This window comes from Hippoglossus hippoglossus, chromosome 18, assembly GCF_009819705.1.
Source record: "Hippoglossus hippoglossus isolate fHipHip1 chromosome 18, fHipHip1.pri, whole genome shotgun sequence".
Taxonomy (NCBI): Eukaryota; Metazoa; Chordata; class Actinopteri; order Pleuronectiformes; family Pleuronectidae; genus Hippoglossus; species Hippoglossus hippoglossus.
In genome coordinates, this window is record NC_047168.1 from 13,670,111 (window position 1) to 13,690,070 (window position 19,960).

The 19,960-nt window shown below is 43.2% G+C and overlaps 2 protein-coding genes across 3 annotated transcripts; one reads left to right on the top strand and one right to left on the bottom strand.

Annotated features, from left to right (window-relative positions):
* Nucleotides 1-745: 745 nt before the first annotated feature.
* stk26 (serine/threonine protein kinase 26) lies at nucleotides 746-15,546 on the bottom strand. 2 transcript variants are annotated; one of them, XM_034568906.1, is made up of 12 exons: nucleotides 15,211-15,546; nucleotides 7,609-7,677; nucleotides 7,327-7,488; nucleotides 7,127-7,183; nucleotides 6,723-6,831; nucleotides 6,392-6,549; nucleotides 4,228-4,413; nucleotides 3,391-3,533; nucleotides 3,188-3,284; nucleotides 2,828-2,890; nucleotides 2,259-2,386; nucleotides 746-1,629 (listed from the first exon to the last, which is right to left on the bottom strand). In XM_034568906.1, the coding sequence occupies exons 1-12, from the start codon at nucleotides 15,229-15,231 to the stop codon at nucleotides 1,614-1,616; spliced, it is 1,209 nt and encodes a 402-aa protein (XP_034424797.1). In that variant the 5' UTR covers nucleotides 15,232-15,546; the 3' UTR covers nucleotides 746-1,613. The 2 variants fall into 2 exon arrangements, with proteins under 2 accessions (XP_034424797.1, XP_034424796.1); XM_034568905.1 differs by having other exon boundaries at nucleotides 2,250-2,386.
* Nucleotides 15,547-16,059: 513 nt separating this feature from the next.
* zgc:77880 (zf-DHHC domain-containing protein) lies at nucleotides 16,060-19,960 on the top strand. Its single transcript, XM_034568935.1, has 9 exons — nucleotides 16,060-16,390; nucleotides 17,491-17,579; nucleotides 17,680-17,753; nucleotides 18,065-18,177; nucleotides 18,319-18,380; nucleotides 18,754-18,874; nucleotides 18,956-19,028; nucleotides 19,125-19,308; nucleotides 19,399-19,960. The coding sequence occupies exons 1-9, from the start codon at nucleotides 16,266-16,268 to the stop codon at nucleotides 19,488-19,490; spliced, it is 933 nt and encodes a 310-aa protein (XP_034424826.1). The 5' UTR covers nucleotides 16,060-16,265; the 3' UTR covers nucleotides 19,491-19,960.

Here is a 19,960-nt window from a genome sequence, read left to right on the forward strand (position 1 = left end):
GAACTCGAACTAGAGCTTCAGATGTCTGATCAGGATCTGTCTCTTCTGGAAGTTTTCCAGACCAACTGGTGGAAGACGCCGTGATAGACCGTGAAGTCTTTTAGTGGAAACTGATTATTCTCTTATTACTTTGAAGAATTGAATTTGAAATTTAGAGTGTTCCGGCAGTGTGAAAACTTGATTCATGTTTTTGTTGATATTACAGCTGAAATTATGAATAAATTATTATGCAGAAGAAGAAAATACCTCATTCCTAATCTAGTCATGGGGAATGTTTTATGTTCAAATAACACAAATTAAAACTTTTCAAATAAGAAGATGGAGTAAGATGAAAGCTTGTGATTGAAAACAGAATTATCTTTTTAGAAACACAAAGTTTTGAATCAAACTTAAATATTTATTCATAAAACTCTAAGTCCCGCTACAAAAAAAAGAACATTACTGTAAAATCTTACATCTTCCATACATTTCCCCCTCAACAAGCATTATTGTATCCCTTATGATATATAAAAAGTTTTATAGTGTCTTTGGTACAAACGGTCGTTAAAACCTTTATTTACAGCTCCCGTCGCTCTTGAGAAGAACCTGTGTCACTTGTTACGTGATAAAACATCGTGCGTTAAGTTAAAGATGCTTCAACAATCAAGTCCACATCTCAACAGTTTCCCCAACTTGATGCATATCACAGACTTTTCACGAAGCCAGTGGAAGACAGCAGTTCTTCAAACGCGTTTGTTTTTGACGCGTTTTAAACTGTGGAAACTTTGAAATATTTAACGTATGAATCGATTGTATTTTACTCTTAACCGCTGGAAAACCAGAGTGGAAAAGATTTCACCTCAAAGTTTGAACGCATGTCGGATCTGAGCTGAATTCCAGAATCGGGGAGCTGTAAGTGAAAAGTTTTACCGAAGACAACAAAACAAAATGCAATATTGGCAGAGAATCTGTCTCAAGTGCTACCGAGCAAACACAAAGAAATATACAAGGATCAAGGCCGAGACACTGAACACACACACGCGCCTGCCGACGGACGACAGCCCTCGTTACACGTCATCATCTGTGTGGAACGAAAACATCTACATCAAACAAAAATGACATCTTTTAGAAAAACGACAGCAAATCGACAATTAAGGCACATGGTGGGAGATCAGGGCGTTTGGGGAGATTATTCATGGAGTTAAGTTTGAATGAAGTCGGACTCACGGCTGCGTCTCACTTTGCTTTCAAAACTTTAGCTTGAGAAGTGACTGGGGGAAAAAAACAAAAAGAACCGGAGAGAGTTCATGACCCTGGAAACGGGAAACGAGAACCAAAAGTCCGACCGACTCGCAAATTCAGTTCTTTCAAAGTGCAGCCGTCTTTCGATTCCAACGTGGGGGGGGGGGGAAAGGTTCAACCAGCGGCAGTGAAAAAATATATATACATAATATATAGTGTATATATTACATTAGTAGTGTGTGTGTGTGTGTGTGGATGTGTGTGTAGGTGTGTGTGTGTACAGCGAGGAGACATCGCACAGCAAATCTCCTTCGTATCCAATCATCCAGCAGCGTCACCGTACGGAGACAGTCTTCATTTCACGCTCGTCCTTCTCTCCGTCCGTCCGTCCTTCAGTTGGTCGTGAATCTGTCCCAGAGAAACGAAGGCGTCAGTGAACAAATGATCGGAAGGAGGAAGATTTCATCTTCGTAAAACAACACGAAAGGACGAGAGCATGAACTCCCTCAGGGGCCCCGGGGGCACAAGTCTGCTGCCGGGCCCCGAGTGAGTGGCCATGTTTCTCTATGAACTGACGTGTTATTTTTCTAAGAATAATAATTGTCAGATATATTGATAATGAAAAATAATTGCCGGCTGCAGCCTTTAAGTTCCTCTTTGATGGAATAATACGACCCTGCCCCAGTTTCCCTTCGGTTAATTAGGAAAAAAAAGAGAATCAAAGCACTTTGATGAAGTACAACTTTACAACAAGAGGAGCTCAACGTGAGCCCGAATAATTAAAGTCTTCAAGGAGATTTTGACGTGGAGTTGAACTACGTGAGCGGCGACATGAGGTCGAGGACCCGGCGTGATGTCGACTAAACTATTTGACTGGAGCTTCGCTTTCAATCGAGAGAACTTAAAATGAAAAGAAAACATTTTACAAATCTGACGAAATGGAGAAATCACGGAAGCCAGCGAGAAAGGAAACAGACAAAGTGAAACTAAAGAGTTGATTGGTTTAGAAAAAACGACAACGGACGTACTTCTGGTACCTGGCAATGATGTGTGTGACCATCCTGTCCGTGATGCCTGGACACACGTCCTCGGCCAATCGGATGTTGCGTTCCAGCTCCTCGATGGCCAGGCGCTGCTCGGAGTGCTCCTTGTGCTGCTGCTTCAACTGCACAAGAGAAACAACCGAAACTGAACAGGGAACAATCTGCACCTCGTTTTGAAAAGCTCAGTTTGGTGGTTTTTAAAAAGCAATAATTTGTAAATTTACCGATCGTTTAAATCACGTATTAAAACTTTTTGGGAATTAATCCCCAATACAGAACTCTTTAAAGGTTATTTTTTATTAGGAATTGTTCGTTTTGTCCAACATTAATAGCTTTTTTCTTCCCTTTATTATTTTATTCCCAAATGTTATTTGCTTTGGTCCTGAAATGTTTCATTTCCGTTTTAAACAAGTTTGTTTTTAAATTTGTCTTTGACCAAATGTTCAAATTATAATAATCTAATTTATCTATTTCTCTTTCAACGTGATGCTGTGTACGTCTCAGAAAATAAAACAAAGAGAGATGTGCTTTACTTTATATTTTATGAGTGTCTGTGTACTGACCTCGGTGAAGACAGGGGAGATGACTGTGGTCAGACTGGTTGATTTACTCAACTGCTCCGGAACCTGATGAGGAGGAGGAGGAGGAGGAAGAGGAAGAAGGAGGAGGAGGAGGAGGAAGGAGGAAGGAGGAAGGAGGCAAATAATGAATGTTCAACAATTCAAACAAGGTTATTTTTAAAACTGACTTGATTGAAAAGCAGTTTCTACTTTTGGTTTTCGTGAAATCTAAAAACTTGGGGATATAGAAGATGTTATTTTATCGTTAAAAGTTCGACGATGCACTGATATCACGATGTTCTTGTTCTGATGACACGTGCACTGATATCACGATGTTCTTGTTCTGATGACACGTGCACTGACCGTTCCGTTGAGAACCTTCCTGCCCTCGGTCTTCTTCTTACGAACGGTGGTGAAGGACCATTCAGGAGACTCACTGTTCTCCTTGTTACTGGACTCACTGCGCGCAGACAGACACACACACACACACACACACACTCATGTTACTCAGCGAGCAAAATACAGGCGCTGAGAAGTTACTTCGTCGACGGAAGTAATCTGATTACCTGTCGGAGTCGTCGGAGCTGCTGCCGCTGTGCCCCTCCTCCTTCCACCTCCTGTACCTGTCAATCAACTCGCTGAGGTAGGACGTCTTCTTACAGTGTTTGATGATGAACTTGTGTTTGAGGAGCTCCTTCGCTGTGGGACGCTACACACACACAGACACACACACACACACACACACACACACACACACACACACACACACACACACACACACACACACACACACACACACACACACACACACACACACACACACACACACACACACACACACACACACACACAATTTTACTTTATTATTATTTAAATACATGTATTTATGATATATTTAATTTAAGCTGTTAAATGTTCTTTGTTTGTTAATGTTCCTTTTTTTCAACTCAAATATAATTTAAAGCAAGTTTGTCTCAGGTTTAGAAATTTTACTTATGTTTAAAATTATTCATAATCTTTTTATATGTTGAGGAGCAGAAAATACAAATGGAGAGAGAAGTGGAGCTATTAGTCCACCAGGGGGCAGCAAGAAGCAACAGCAATTAAACCAGAATAGAGAAGTTGCTTCAAATGAAAAACACAGAAAATCAAAAAAAAATTGTATTATTGTTTTTCCTGAATGAAAAACTGTAAAAAAAAAACTAAAAAAATATATTTTTCATTCCAAAGCATTAACATTACAAAATGCTACAAACAGCAAATGGAAAGTAAAACATAAGAAATGGAAATAAAATAAAGTGTTTGCACACGTGTAAGTCTACGTGTTTGTTTGATTGTGTGTGTGTGTGTGTGTGTGTGTCTCTGTGTGTCTGTGTGTGTGTGTGTCTCTGTGTGTCTCTTACGAAGGTGGGGTCCTTGTTGAGACAGGCCTCTGTGAACTCTTTGAAGCTCTTGGAGAATTCTCCGGTGAGCGTCGGCGGTGGAGACTTGGGGATGTGGAAGAGAACTCGCATCGGGTGCATGTCCGAGTTCGGGGGTTCACCTTTGGCGAGCTCGATGGCCGTGATGCCCAGCGACCAGATGTCGGCCTGGAAAGAGACACACACACACAAATAAATGAATAAATGTAGAAATAAATACAAGTTGAAATACAGAAATAGCTTTTTTCATCATAAAATATATTTATTTTTCATTTATTTATGTTTTAAACTATTTATTTCTGCACATATTTATTTACACTTATGTCATTTTCTGTCCTTTACAGTTTGGAACCGAGCTGCTCCTACGTGCAGGTGAACGCACCTGCAGTCAGGTGTGTGTCTTTTTGTGTAACACCCACAAACCATATGTCAACCTGAACGTGCACACACACACACACACACACACACACAACAAAAGTAAACACAAAGACGCACAACACACACACACTCAGGACTTCCACATGCACACAGTTTGAATGTCACGTCTTCTCAACTTGCTACAGCAACCATGTGTCGAGCCCAGGTTAACAGACGTGATCTCGCACACACACAGACACACACACACACACACACAGTCGGCAGTATCATGTTACAACAGGATGCTCGGCCGCTGTTTGACTGTTAACTCCAGCGGCTCCGACACTGTTACACACTGAGCATATGGCAGCTTGTGCTCAGAGCACAGACACACAACACGACACAACGAGACACAACGCGACACAACGAGACACAACGCGTGTTTTCTTGCTGTCTTGTTTGTTCTTTATTCTACAAAAACGAACTTTCTGAAACAGCGCCACATGTGGGCGCATTGAAACTGTATGGGAACAGAGCATTAAATTTTAAATATAATTAAATGAAAACTGAGGCCACACACACACACACACAAAGACACAAACACACATGAATCAAACCACATCAGGACATACCCTGTTTCCAAAGAACACAAAACCAGACGCGCGCACACACACACACACACACACACACACGTGACGTCACCTCATTATTTCATTTCATTTGTTGACTTTGTTCTTGGGCGTCTTTCAGCTCTCTAAACGCTGCGTTTACTTGTGTGTGTGTTTGACGACAGCAGCTGCAGCTCTGAGCGCAGACAACATCTCATTGTTTCACTGTTTGGATTTCATCTCTTTGTGGGACTCGACCCAAACGGAGAGAAGACGAGGGAATCCCTCAGAAAACAAAAACACCACGAGATCAGAGATTTATAAATAAACACACTTTGTTGTTGCGAGTGTCCTTTTTGTCGTCGGCCCAGTTTGGGTGTTTCTATGCAAATAGAAGCGGGGAGACTCTGGAAATAATGCAAACGACCTCGGGGGCCAGAGGCAACGAAAAAGATCCACATGGCCGACGTCGTCAAGGCAACAGGCAAACAGGGAGGAAAGCATGTTAAATCCAACATGACAGAGTCTAAAGGCTGTTGTCAGCGTTCGGGGGCCGAGGGTCGGATTTAGAAATATAAATCGTGTGTCGTGTGTTTTACAACCGACTGGAAGTTATTTCATCCACTTCCTTCCTGCTGCCGACGAAACAGCCGGATCAACGGTTCACGGGAATCGTTTCTTCTCGCTGTCAGGAGGTCGCCAGCACGTTTAGTGCACGTGTATAGAAAATGTCCATGTGCACGTGTCTGCAGAAACTGTCCTGTCACCAACGTGATTCTATCCAGATGGCGGCACAGGCATTGTGTGTTTGTGTGCGCTTCTTGTCTCGTTTTTTTTTTTTGCACAATGCAAAGTTTGTTGACGTTGTGCAGCAGCGTGGGATCATGGGAGTTGTTGTCTTTACCACCAGTGCTGAGGAAAATCTACCTGACGTGACTCGGGTGCAAATCAGGTGAATCCAGTGGAAGGAAAGAAAACAGCTGACTGGCTGAACTGTGTGTTTTTCTTTCGTCATGCGTCATTTCAAGTTACAGCAGAGACGCACAAAAGCCACAGGGGAAGAGGATGTGACACAACTGAGAGGCGACTAAATGAAACTTCCTGTCACCTTGAATAAAATTGGGGATTTGAAATATGACACAAATGACAGTGAAAGTGTCGTGACATTTAAAACAACCGACCTTGGAGTCGTAGGCGGACTGCTGGATGACCTCGGGAGCCATCCAGAACGGCGTCCCCACGAAGGTTTCCCTCTTGATCTGCGTGTCCGTCAGCTGACCGGCCACGCCGAAGTCCGCCAGCTTCACCTGGCCGTGCTCCGACAGCAGGACGTTGGCAGCTGTCGGAGAAATGAAACAACGCTACTACAAGTGATTCTCAACAATCAGGGTTTGTGTGAGTATTTGCGATGATTGAAAATAAAGTAAAGATGAAATTGAGGTTGAGAGAGAACGAGTTTTACATTGAAATCAATATGAAATTGACATGTGAGGTTTTTAATGTCAGTCGCACCTTTAATGTCTCTGTGGATCTTCTTCTCCGAGTGCAGGTAGTCGAGGCCCTTCAGGATCTCCTTCAACATGGTGGCGATCTGAGACTCGTCAAACGGACCCGCCCGCAGCTACACACACACAAACAGACACACACACACACACACACACACAGACACACAATATGAATTTTTACCATTTTAAAGCTGCTGATTCATCGATCAAATGTTTTTGTTGTTATATTTATTTACTCATTCTTAATGTGTCAGACTAAACTGAGGGAATCGTTTTCCAGCACACACGGTTGCAACTTAGTGAGAAAATCATAAAACTTAAACCAGGTGCTTTAATTTTTGCATTTTATTGTCTCAGTACAGATAAAGTTTTCTGAATTTGAATCTTGTTGATATCTGATTCAACACTCACCAGGTCCAGAGCTGAGCCTCCACCCAGATACTCCATGATGATCCATAGTTTACTGCCCTGAAGAAGAAAAGAGCGCTCTTCATTTACAGATAATGTAATAAATGAATTAAAGTTGCTGTTCATAACTTATCACAATCATCTTTAAATTAAAAAAGGTATCCAGCGATGTTTTAATGAATCTAAACCCGTCCGGCTCTCACCTTCAGGTAGGAGCCGTAGTACTTGGTGATGTAGGGACTGTCGCACTGACTGAGAACCGTGATCTCCTGCTGGATGTCCTCGATCTCGTCCTCCGCCTCCTCCAGGTCAATGGTCTTTATGGCGACAACGCTCTGAGTGCGATTATCGATGCCTTTGAACACCTGCAGGAGGAGGAGGAAGAGGAAGAGAAAGAGAGATTAAACACACACACCAGTAAAGCTTAAAATAAATTGAGGTAACAACTAACACAATTAAATAAAAAGTGAAAAGTTACACTGTACCTCTCCAAACGATCCTTTTCCGATACGATCTAGTTTCGTGAACAACTCCTCAGGATCGATCTGAGAGCTCTGAGGACAGACGACAACAGACAAGAGGAATAAATGGGTTAAAATTATATAATAATAGTAAAAATATCTTAATTTAGCATTAGAATGAATAATAAAAACAAAACCCAACAGTAAAAACACTAATGAAAACACAGTAATAAGTTTAAGTACAACATTAGATTGTGTAGTTACTTTGAGAAAATGTATGAGTAAAATAAATGTTATTTGAGTCAACAAAAGTCAAGTAAAGATAAAAATGTTTCCGTCACATTCCCTGTGACTCTCGTTCTCACACACACACACACACACACACACACACACACACACACACACACACACACACACACACACACACACACACACACACACACACACACACACACACACACACACACACACACACACACACACACACACACACACACACACACACACACACACAAGGAAACAAGCATGACAGTTAAAGATAACAGGAACTGAACACACAGCTGCACACACACACACACACACACACACACACACAAAACACACACTCTGTTGCTGTAAAACTCAAAAAGCAGAAACTTTACAGGAATAAACGACACAGTCAGAAACTTATGAACGTCACGTTTTTACACTTTGTGGTTTTTAAGTCACATTCAAACTCATTGAGCTACCAGGGACGTCACAGAGAGGTCGGGGGGGGGGTTAAATCAGTTTTGGCTCTTTTTAGTTGTCCCATCCACTAACACGGTGGAGGCGGGGTTTAAGAGCTGCCGTGCAACCAGCCACCAGGGGGCGATGGAGATAACTCTGCTACACTTTCAGGAGCCGACATGTCGTTCATCTATATTTATAGTCTGTGGTTTGGACTGGAGAGAGTTAGGGAGAGTTGAGGCCTTAAAAACCACACACACACACACACACACACACACACACACACACACACACACACACACACACACACACACACACACACACACACACACACACACACACACACACACACACACACACACACACACACACACACACACACACACACACACAAGTACACAAGTTTTGGAAGAACATTTAATAAACACACACCCACAGCAGTGTAAGATATTCCTGTAATGCTGCTGCCTGAACTTCCTGTGTGAACTAAAAAAAGACACACACACACACACACACGCACACGCACACGCACACACACGGCGACCGCAGCGCTGCCACACCCTCTCAGCAAACACAGCAGTTACTGTCTAATGATACTTTTGACTTTTTCAGCGGGGAGACGAGAGGAGGACGAGGGATCAGACGGAGCAGAGATAGAGACGCTGAAAACAAACAGCGTCTTCGTCTTCTACGTGTGCGGCGGCGGCTCCTCGTCTTCATCCTGAGGGTTTCGAGTTTCACGTCCGTCACGTGTTAGAAACCTCATCAACACGTTTCCAGACATTTGTCCTGCTGTTTTCTCACATGGACTCACTCTGACATTTTACTAGAGAGCTCCAGAGCAACCGACTCAGACATGTCGTGTTCTCACAAGCAGAACCTCCGGGAACTTTTCAGGAACATACTCAAACTTCAGTGCAGTTCTGTCATCACAGTCCAATTGTCCAATGAGCATTCAGCTGAAATCTGGCAAAGAATTCACACATTTCTCCCGACGTGTCACAACATTTTAAAAATCACATGCTTCACTCGTCACCTCGAGCCAGTGAGGAAGCTCCGAGACGAGCCACCGAGTTATCGATTGTGCGATGATATAATAATCAACCATTGGGTTTCCCCCTGCAGGGCACGGGCGAGAGACAACTGACCCTCTGTCTCTCTCTCCAATCACAGCAGCATCTATTTTGGGATCCTCAGCTCCAGTTGTGTAGTTTTACCTTCAAGCATCACAAGTTTTCTGTGATGTTGCTGAAAACATTTAATCATCTTTTCTTCTTCTTCTTCTTCCTTCCAGGTCACGGTTTCCTCCAGAAACAAACCGGGTACAAACGATTTATCCCGAGAAGCGTTTTTCATATTTATGGAAACACTTATGATTATTTGATGTAACTGAAACTTTCTGAGCAGAAACCGAATCGAATGAGACAAAAAGCCAGATTTCACTAAAACACACAAATTTAATCATTTGAGCCGTTAAATAAATTAACTGAGGCTAAAATAAATGATTTCAACTCCTTCAGCGGATCGAACAGGGGAGAGGTTTGTGTTTATAGTGAAATAAGTAAAAAAGGTATAAACGTGACGGACTGAGCTTTGAGGATCATGTAAAACTTTGACCTCTCCGTCTCAGTGTGGTGAAACAGTTAGAGACAAGGAAGTTAAATATTCAACGGCGGCTCAATCATTACAGGACATGTGCGCCGCTGAGTCTCTGTAGATAAATTCTGTTTCTGCACAAACAATCTTCAAGCTGCGGTCGGTTCAACACACGACCTGGGAGTTTTTAAATTTCAGCTTATCGTCGGTTGCATTAGACGTTCAAGGGGGAATTTAAGAAATGCAAACAAACCCACTCTCCCGATTAAAGAGGGACAAGGTGTTTGGTGTTAATGTTTAACCCGAAGACAAAGTTCAGATCGTGTTTCTGGGAAAAAATCCTTCAACAATTAGACGAAGAGCAGAGAGGGCTCGTTCTCACCGGCCTTGTTTAGTCCGGACTAAAGTCAAGACTCCGAACCCGAGAGAAAACCAACCAAGCCTGACAGACTTCCTGTTTTTTTGTGTCAGTTGTATATGTTGTGATTTTTAAATGTGTCTGGGGACACATGGAGCTTCTCTTTCCTCTTCCTCCTCCTCTTCCTCTTCTTCACGATAATGTCTCATCAACACATGTAACTGACTTCACCTCCTCCCCCGAGTCTTTGTGCTTTATCGTTGCAGATCCAGGATCGAAGCTGCGGTCGCATCGTGGATCATTAACTAGATCGTTAGATATACGACTGTTGATTGATTGACTGAACATTTTTGTCACCGTCCCAAACGGCTCGTGTTTGCCATCCACACTCCAAAAGGTCAAAGGATAAAACTGAATCCACTGTTATTAGATTCTGTAAAAACATCAGGACAGGTTCTCTGATGAAGGCTCATTACTGACGTTTCATGAGACTGAAGATTTAAATAAAAGGGCGGAGCAGAGGTGAAAAGACAGAAGCACACACACACACACAGCTGGAGGTTAAGTGGTGATAAGGGAACAGAGGTGCTCAGAGGTAGATTCAGGTCAGAGCCTCACACAGAGGAGAGAAGGAGCACAGACGGAGGCGGGGTCGGGTTTTAAAGGTCAGCGAACTCCTGCCGCTCCGTCTGACACGCAAACATTCAGCTGCTCAGGAAAAACTTGGACGACGCCACGGAAACTTTGTACCAGTGAGTAAGAGAGAGAGAGAGGGAGAGAGAGAGAGAGAGAGAGAGAGACCCATGTTTTTACTCACTCAAGTGTGTGTCCAAAAATCCAGACAAAAACAGCTCTGTGTGTGTGTGTGTGTGTTAGAGGTCAAAGGTCGCAGCTGCTGGGGGAGGAAGTACAAACACAGAATTTCCCTGAAAAAAAAAGCGACGCATCATGTGAATAACTCGCTTTACATTTAAAAACATGACGTCACCGGTTGTGTTTTTCTTCATTAGAAACTCGTCCAATCAAAGTGAACTGTTCAGGTGGATAAGAGTCGATAGGAGTCTTTCATGGAGGTTCTGTCTCTTAGTTGGAAACAAAATCTACTGAACAGACCATGAAGTAAAGTAGAAGGATGCGTTTTGAGTCCGGGAAGAACTCACAGATTCCAAATGACGGGTTCACAGACTTCAGAGAGAAAACAAGTTCTCATCTGAGAGAGAACTGAGCAAAACTATGAGTTCTGACTGTCTGCGTGGACGGTAAAAACTTCATGGCCAACAGCACCAAGCAAATAGCGCTGCTGAACAACGCACCGGGAGAAACAAATCCTCGGGAGCGTTCAGACAGAGGCAAGAGATCAAGTGATTTACAGCTCATCAACACCAGCGTCAAACTCACAGCGTTTATAAAGCACTGGAAGTTTTAGGGTCAAAATACTTTTCCTGATCTGCTGCTACGTTATGAATCAACCGGACAAACGTAGGAAACCTTGAATTGGCTTGTTGTGAAATGTTCTTGTGTCTGTGTCTTTATTCAGGAGGGAAACGTGGGACTTTTTCCACTCGGACGTGATGTTGTGACGCGTTCTTCAAAACGTCGTCAAATACAGCAGCTATTTGTGACACAGTAGAAAGGTTCACTCCACAGACAGACTCGCTCACCATAAATACACACACACACACACACACACACACACACACACACACACACACACACACACACACACACACACACACACACACACACACACACACACACACACACACACACACACACACACACACACACACACACACACACACACACACACACACACAGAGAGAGAGAGAGCAAGTGAAGATTTCAGGTTTCTGTCGGGCCGAGCCTGTGATTATGTCACGACAGGATTCCTGAGGAGCTGAGGAAGGTGCAGCCGTGAAAATCACAAAGAGCCGAAGACGAGGAGGACACTCCCCGGTGTCTGATCGAGGCTGTCGCCGTGGATACGCCTGCCGATGGCTGCCCCCCCGATTCCACGATTCACTGCAGGACGGTTCAACACACAGAGCGCGGGAAAGTTTAGCCGAAGCCGCTAAGTCGATCCCAGAGGGAGTTGGAGTTTACCAGAGAGACAGGAAGTCAGGGTCAGAGGTCAGCTGACAGTATCTGCTCTAAAGCCAGGAGAGATTCAGCTTCTCATTTAAATGGATTTCAGCACCGAGACGTTTGAACCCTGATGTTGTTCTTATAAACTTTATTCTGGGAAAAATCCTAAAGTTTTTCAAAAGACAATATAAATACAACAGGTTGTGTTTTGTGTTTAATTGGCTGCACTGTGTTGGAAGTACTTTTACTCAATAACTGCAGTTTCCACATTTGACGTGAATCTATGTACCGATACCACGTCCTAATCTTGTTGCCTCCTGGACATCTTCCATTGGAGGTTTACCAGCGACCTGGGGATAGTCAGAAGTCACTGGAGGGACTACATTTCCCATCAGGCCTAGGGACGACTCAGGATCAACCAGGAGGAGGTGGAAAGCGACGCAGAGGAGGGCGCCTCAGCGACCAAATCCCAGACCAGCAAAACGGTAAATGGAAGTAAATGTGATCCGAACATCTCGTCTCTTCCTCGCAAAAGCTACAAATTAGGAGCATCCAGTGTTTTTTTGTTGCCAAATGGACATTCTATCAGAGAGTGATCATCAAACCATCACGGGACAGTAATTCACTCCTGACCCAACGATTACATCACGAGCAGCAATAAAAAGGTGCTTCCGGGAACCTGAGTGGGCGGAGCCATCGTCAGGGTTTTCCCGTACACAACCTCATCAATCAGTTACACAATATAAGTCTAATCACACATGGGTCGTATCAGCTGAGAGATGCTGAGTCACAGTCAGGTTTCATCGAGAGGAAACAAGCCACGGCGTCACACCATCAACCACCAGGGATCCATTTCCTGTTACTTGTCTTTGGTGAAGTTTTTGCATCGTCGACCTCTTTTGCAGCTTCAACAGACACGTCTGTCAGCCTCCATGTTGAAACAGCTGCCGCCAGGTGTGTGTTGTCGTAACCAGCCTGTGACATCACCCCCCCCGCCCGCCTGCCGACACCCCGCCCACCTGGGACAAACAGAGCGAGCTGACAGCCAGTCCCACAGGTCGGCACGCCTGAGAGCCGGACAAACAGGAGGCGTGTTCGACACATTCGCCTCACACACCTTGTTCAGCGGCACAGTCTATCGCCTGGTTTACCTCCAAATCGACAAGCCTGGTCCCACACACACACACACACACACACACACGTCATTTAAATCTGATGTTACGCAGAGTGTGTGACAGAGTCACCTGCAGTTACACAACAACAGGAAGTCCAATGAAAGATTATAAACCATGCTGAGCAACAATAACACAACACAGGTCACCGTCCCAGAGGCAGACACACACCTCGTACTGAGTGGGCACAGTCCTGTTATAGTCCGTATCATAAGTGGATCTAGATTATGAGCTAAAAATAAAGTTAGAATACACAATGAGTCACCGGGGGACGCATGATAAGCAATTATAGGGTATAAATATCATAGTTATAGGAAATAGAAGCACGATAAATTATCATAAAGTCTGTACCAGCACAAGCGTCAAGTCACTATATCAATAACAGAGACGTCTTAGGAATATAAACACCATAACATCTCTGTAAACTCAGTACAGAGCATCACCATCATCACATTATAATAACATATGAATATTATAAACACGACAGTAACATTATAATTCACTATATTTCTCTTATGGGGCAAATCTTCAGAGAAAAACAAATTAAAAGTCACATTTTAAAGCATTAAATTAATATTTAAGGATTATTTTTGTGAAATAAACACAGAGAAATTACTGTAAATTAAACTGGCAGGGTCGTCCAAGGAGATCTGAACATCATTAAGTGTTAAACTCAAGTTGGAGCAGTACAGACACATATCAAGTCACTACAGGGTCAGTCGATATAAACACTGTAAACTCACTGTTCAGTCAGTATGAAGAACCTAAATCACATTATAAGCAACTATAGATTCACTATAGTGATATTTTAAGAGATTAAAACATCATTAATTAACTTTAAACTCAATATGGAGTCACACTTTAAGTCATTTAATAAATAATATAAATGTATTTAGAGGGATAAAACTGCTGTAACGTCACTGTGGACTCACTATGGAGTAGAAAAGGTACATTTTAAGTTACTTTAAGTGTTTTATAAGAGATATTAATAAACTCACTGTTAAGTCAGTACGATAACCACATTATAAGCCACTGTTGATGTATTGTGATATTTTAAACTCACTGATAACTAGAAAAGTAACATTTTAGGTCAATTAGTTGATATCTAGCTTTTATTTATAAACATAAAGTCACTGTTAAGTCAGTATGAAGTTTTAAAATCACATTTTAAGTCACTTAATTGATAGTTAAAGACATTTTAAGTAATATAAACACCATAAAGTCTCTATAAAGTCACTATGGAGTAGGAAAGGCCCATTTAAGTCACTTACTTAATAATATAGGTGTATTACAACACATTTAAACACCATAATGTCTCAATAAACTTAATTTGGAGTAAAAAGGTCAAACTTGAAGTCACTTAATGAATAGTATAGTTGTATTATAATACATTTAAACACCATAAAATCACTATAAATTGAATAAAGAGTATAAAAACCCAAACTTTAAGTCAGTACATTAATAGAATACGTGTATTTAAAGACATATAAACACCATAAAAAAAACACTTTAACCTTCCAAACTCAAGTCTGAGTAAGAATATTGTTCGGGCTGAATCAAACCGCGAGTAAACGCAACGAGCTGAACCTGAGGATAATATCCGGGAGTTCACAGAGTTTGGTTTTCAAACAGCTGCTGGGAAACAGATGTTGAGCAGAAGGAACCGAGCTGCTGCGAATCGAGCTGTGAATCCACCTCCTCACTCACCTGCATACCAGGAACCTCCATGGCCACTTCTTCTGCGTCCGAACGCCCTGTTCCTCCTCCAGCTTTCACTCGTTCTCTCCTTCTGCTTCTCCTTCTCCCCTCTCGCCTCCTCTTCTCCTTTTAGTCCCCACTTCGACCTAAACTCGAACGTGTCCCCGGGACCAAAGAGACGAACACGGGTTTTTAACCTGGTGCGGTTCGAGTCCGACAGAGCAGCAGGAGGAGGTTTGTTTGTGTCAGAGGCCTCAGAGAAAAAGTGAGGAAATGAAACAACTACACACACACAATCACATACACACTCTCACATACACACACACACTGACAGAGTGTGTACTCACAAAAAGTGTCGAACGAACGAGGAAGATGACGAGGTGGTTACTGCCCCTTTAAAGGAGGAGCCACCCACTGTTCCACTGCAGGAGGTTTTACTGCCCCCTGCTGTTTATAAACCGCCAGTGCATCTGTCTCCAAGTTGGAAATCAATAACAAAATTTAAGTTAAACTCGTAAAGTTGCTTTTTTTTACTTTCATGTACGTTAACAAAATAGACAGAATATTCTCTTTAAATAATCAAGCAATATTTGTATTGTAATAGTTATGATAATCATTATAATTCATATATCCATAGAGCATCATTAATTAATTATTATCATAATTAAACAAACTTCTTGTTCTGTATTTTTTTATGTAATGAAAATGCAAATGAGATGAGAAACTTTTTTTTTGGGGGGGGGGGATCAATCAATGAATTGAGGTTAGTGTTACCTTCAAGTACAACTTGGAAACTTCAATATCTACACTTTGTGTTGTTTATGTACAAAACAGGAAAAAAATTGCAAATAAGAAATAAAATATTCATGTTTTCAAAAAGAAATTGAGGCTCAGGTTGCCTTCAGGGGAAACTCGGAAAGTTCACTATCCTTGATTCTACTGTATGAACAATAAAGTACTGGTCCTCGGATGGTTATTTTTCCTACGCTCCTGGAAGGCACCGTCAAGGTTCTGTGTGACGTCAGGCAGGAAGTGGGGTGACAGGGGGCGGAGCCCGGCAGAAGATGGCGGCTCCTCGCTGCAGGATCGACCCGTGCGGCGTCATTTGTCTGCTCCTGACGTACTTCAGCGTGTTCTACGCGGACTACGTGGTGGTTCGGTATGTTCTCATCCCCACGTTCTCCGGCAGGTCGGTACTTTTCTCTTCATGTCGTTAGAACCGTGCAAACATGGCGCCCGCCGCTCCGCGTCCATTCATCTGACAGCAGCGGCAGGTTCTGCTTCCTGTTGGTTTGTAGAACCTCGTGTTAGAGACACACGAGACTCTAGTTTGTTTACGAGCTTTAGAACCCGCAGCTTCTTCTCACGCGCACCGAGCGCCCATTCACTATATCAGTGTTTACTGCTCGTCTGCGAAGTACGGTGGCCCCGAAGGGCGCCTGACAGCAACACTGGGAGTAAACAGAGCCACAACAACACAACGGACCAGAAAGCACAGTGACAGGTCACAACAACACAACAGATCAAACCATACAACAAATCAAGATACACGACAGATCAGAAAAACACAACAACAAATCAAAATACACAGTTACAGGTCACAAAAACACTACAGATCAAACTATACAACAGATCAAAACACACAACAAATCAAAATACACAGTGACAGGTCACAAAAACACTACAACACATCAAAATACACAGCGACAGTTCACAAAAACACAACAGATCAAACTATACAACAGATCAAAACACACAACAAATCAAAATACACAGTGACAGGTCACAAAAACACTGCAACACATCAAAATACACAGTGACAGGTCACAAAAACACAACAGATCAAACTATACAACAAATCAAGATACACAACAAATCAAAATACACAGTGACAGGTCACAAAAACACATCAACAAATCAAAATACACAGTGACAGTTCACAAAAACACAACAGATCAAACTATACAACAGATCAAAACACACAACAAATCAAAAGACACAGTGACAATTCACAAAAACACAACAGATCAAAATACACAACAAATCAAAATACACAACAAATCAAAAGACACAGTGACAATTCACAAAAACACAACAGATCAAAAGACACAACAAATCAAAACACACAACAAATCAGAAAACACAGTGACAATTCACAAAAACACAACAAAATAAAAAACACTGACAATTCTGTAGAAACTCAACAACAGATCGACGTGTCTCTGTGTTTCAAACTAAAACAGAACCGTGTGTGTTTGTGTGTAAAGCTGCAGTTCTTCTGTCCCCCAGCGTGTGGTGCAGTCTACACGGATCAGTCTTCAACCTGATTCTGCTGCTGCTGCTGGCCTGTCACTCCAAAGCCGTCCTCTCAGATCCTGGTCAGCAAAATGCCCACAAATGTTTATATCTAACATTAGTATTAGATTTGTTCGTGCTTCGTGCGTTCAGTTGTGCGTTTGTTGTGCGTTTGTTGTGCAGGTAAGGTGCCTCTTCCCGACACGGCCATCGACTTCTCAGACCTCCGCTCGCAGTCGTCTCGGATGAGCGAGCGGGTGAGTGACAAACTATAAGATAATAAGATTTAATACTTTCATGTGAATTTTAAATTGAACAGAGTAAATAACAGAGAGGGAACATGAGAGACTCTGATTATACGTCTATTATTAACAACTGTGTGATTATCTCCGACTGACACTCTGCTAAGAACCTATACTTACCTGTGCTCTGCTCCCAGGCCTGTTATTATCAGCTTCATGACAGACGCGTTGCTCTGAGTGTCTGTGAACACGTCACAGTCTCATTCCTGCTTAAGATCCTGTTGCTTTACTCTGACGTCTCTGTGGTTATTAAAATGCGCCTTCAGGGCTGCGAGGGCTGGACGGTGTGCAGTCGCTGTGAGACCTACAGACCTCCCAGAGCGCACCACTGCCGCGTCTGTCAGAGGTGCATACGCCGCATGGACCATCACTGTCCATGGTGAGAAGATGCCGTCCAACCCTTTTGTTTCATGTTTCCACTTCACCTCCTGCAGCACCAGGTCTCCCTCTCCTGTTTTCTTTTATTCTTTAGTCACCTTCAACTTTCTCTCACCCGTTTCCTTTTTTTTGTTGTTTCTAGGATCAACAACTGTGTCGGGGAACTAAACCAAAAGTATTTCATCCAGTTTCTCTTCTACACTGGTGAGTGACTGTATATAAACCGGTGGGTTGACGGCAGGTTTATGGCACAAACTCACGAGACGTTTCCTCTAAACCACAAAACAACCAAAACTTTTAAGCATTACTGAGAATAAACTCTGGCAGCTTCAGGGAGTATTTTTAAATGCAACCCAACAGTTATATTTGTATAATAAGCGATAGAATAAGTGTCCAGAATTCAGGGCGTATCGAGAAAACACGCTTTCATTAAATAGTTCAACCTCTGATGACTTCTAGGCTCAGACGTTTCAATTATCTTCGCTGCATAACAGCAGTGAAAAGCCAGCCTCAGCACCAGCGCCACCTGGAGGTCAAGCTGCTGATAAGGTGACTGTGGTTGTGTCTTCCTGCGCAGGCATGGCCAGTCTGTACTCCATGGTGCTGGTGGTGTCGGCCTGGGTGTGGCGGATAAGGAACGAGAGAGATGGCGACGCAGAGAAAGAAGGAGAGGAGACGCCGAGCAAACACCTGATCGTGTGAGTGTAACAGCCGGGATTTCAAGTGAAAGGTCCAGTGAGACAGAGGCTGAGTTATTCTCTGTTTTCTCTCCTCCTCAGCGCTCACTACATCATCCTGCTGGTGGAGTCGGTGCTGTTCGGTGTGTTTGTCATGGTTATCTTCTACGATCAGGTACACACACACACACACACGCACACACACACACACACACACGCACACACATTCCCTCTCTGTGTAACCTCACAGTAATATCTCCTTTTGTTCCAGTTAATCTCCATTATCACGGACGAGACTCCGATAGAGCAGATGAGGAACAGACTGATGATCAAAGACAGAGGAGCCTCATCTACCTCCTCTTCCTCCTCCTCCTCCTCCTCCTCACAGCTGCCCCACCCGCCCTCACACACCCGCAAGCCCAAGCTCGCTCTGCTGCGGGAGGTCTTCGGACGAGGTGGGTTTGTGTCCCTCGTCCACATGTCCTGCTCCGTCCATGCGTTACGTCTTTAGAGATCACTGATTCAGATTTATGTTCTCTCTCCAGGTTCAGTCTTCTTTTGGTTTCTTCCTCTCCACTCCAACCCTCCGTCCGTCGGGGGCGTGTCCTACTCGGCCCTGCCCGACTACGACGTCTGACCTTTGGTCTGTGAGAGAGGATGAGGAGCAGATGGCGAGGAAGGTTGTGTGTGTGTGTGTGTGTGCGTGTGCGTGTGCGTGTGCGTTTACGTGTGAGAGTCAATTTGCTGCCTAACTACGATGTCTTATCTCTGGATCTTTGGCGACGAAGAAGAAGGTGGACGAAGGGGATGGAGACGGGGGATGATTGAGAGAGTGAGTGTATCAGATGAATGTGTGTGTTTGTGGTTTCATCCCCAGGGAAAGAAAAGTTCAGCCTCAGACTCCAGACTCATGGAAATCTCTTTCCTGTCTTTCCTGTGATGAGGGAAGAGCACTGACGCTCCTTGTTCTGTCTCCGCCTGCAGATGAACAACCAGCATTCTCTTCTTATGGAAACTTCTGATTTTAATATTCACTCTGGGGTTTGACTGATGCCGGTTTAGCAACATAGTAAAAGTCTGAGTCTGTGCAGGAGGAATCCTAGAGTC

Coding starts and splice junctions, on each gene's coding strand:
- zgc:77880 (XM_034568935.1), top strand. CDS start 16,266: ATGGCGGCTCCTCGCTGCAGGATCGACCCGTGCGGCGTCATTTGTCTG. Junction 17,580..17,679: donor AGCCGTCCTCTCAGATCCTG/GTCAGCAAAATG, acceptor TTTGTTGTGCAG/GTAAGGTGCCTCTTCCCGAC. Junction 17,754..18,064: donor CGTCTCGGATGAGCGAGCGG/GTGAGTGACAAA, acceptor ATGCGCCTTCAG/GGCTGCGAGGGCTGGACGGT.
- stk26 (XM_034568905.1), bottom strand. CDS start 15,231: ATGGAGGTTCCTGGTATGCAG. Junction 4,414..6,391: donor AGTCCGCCTACGACTCCAAG/GTCGGTTGTTTT, acceptor GTCTCTTTCCAG/GCCGACATCTGGTCGCTGGG. Junction 2,387..2,827: donor TCTCCCCTGTCTTCACCGAG/GTCAGTACACAG, acceptor TCTCTTGTGCAG/TTGAAGCAGCAGCACAAGGA.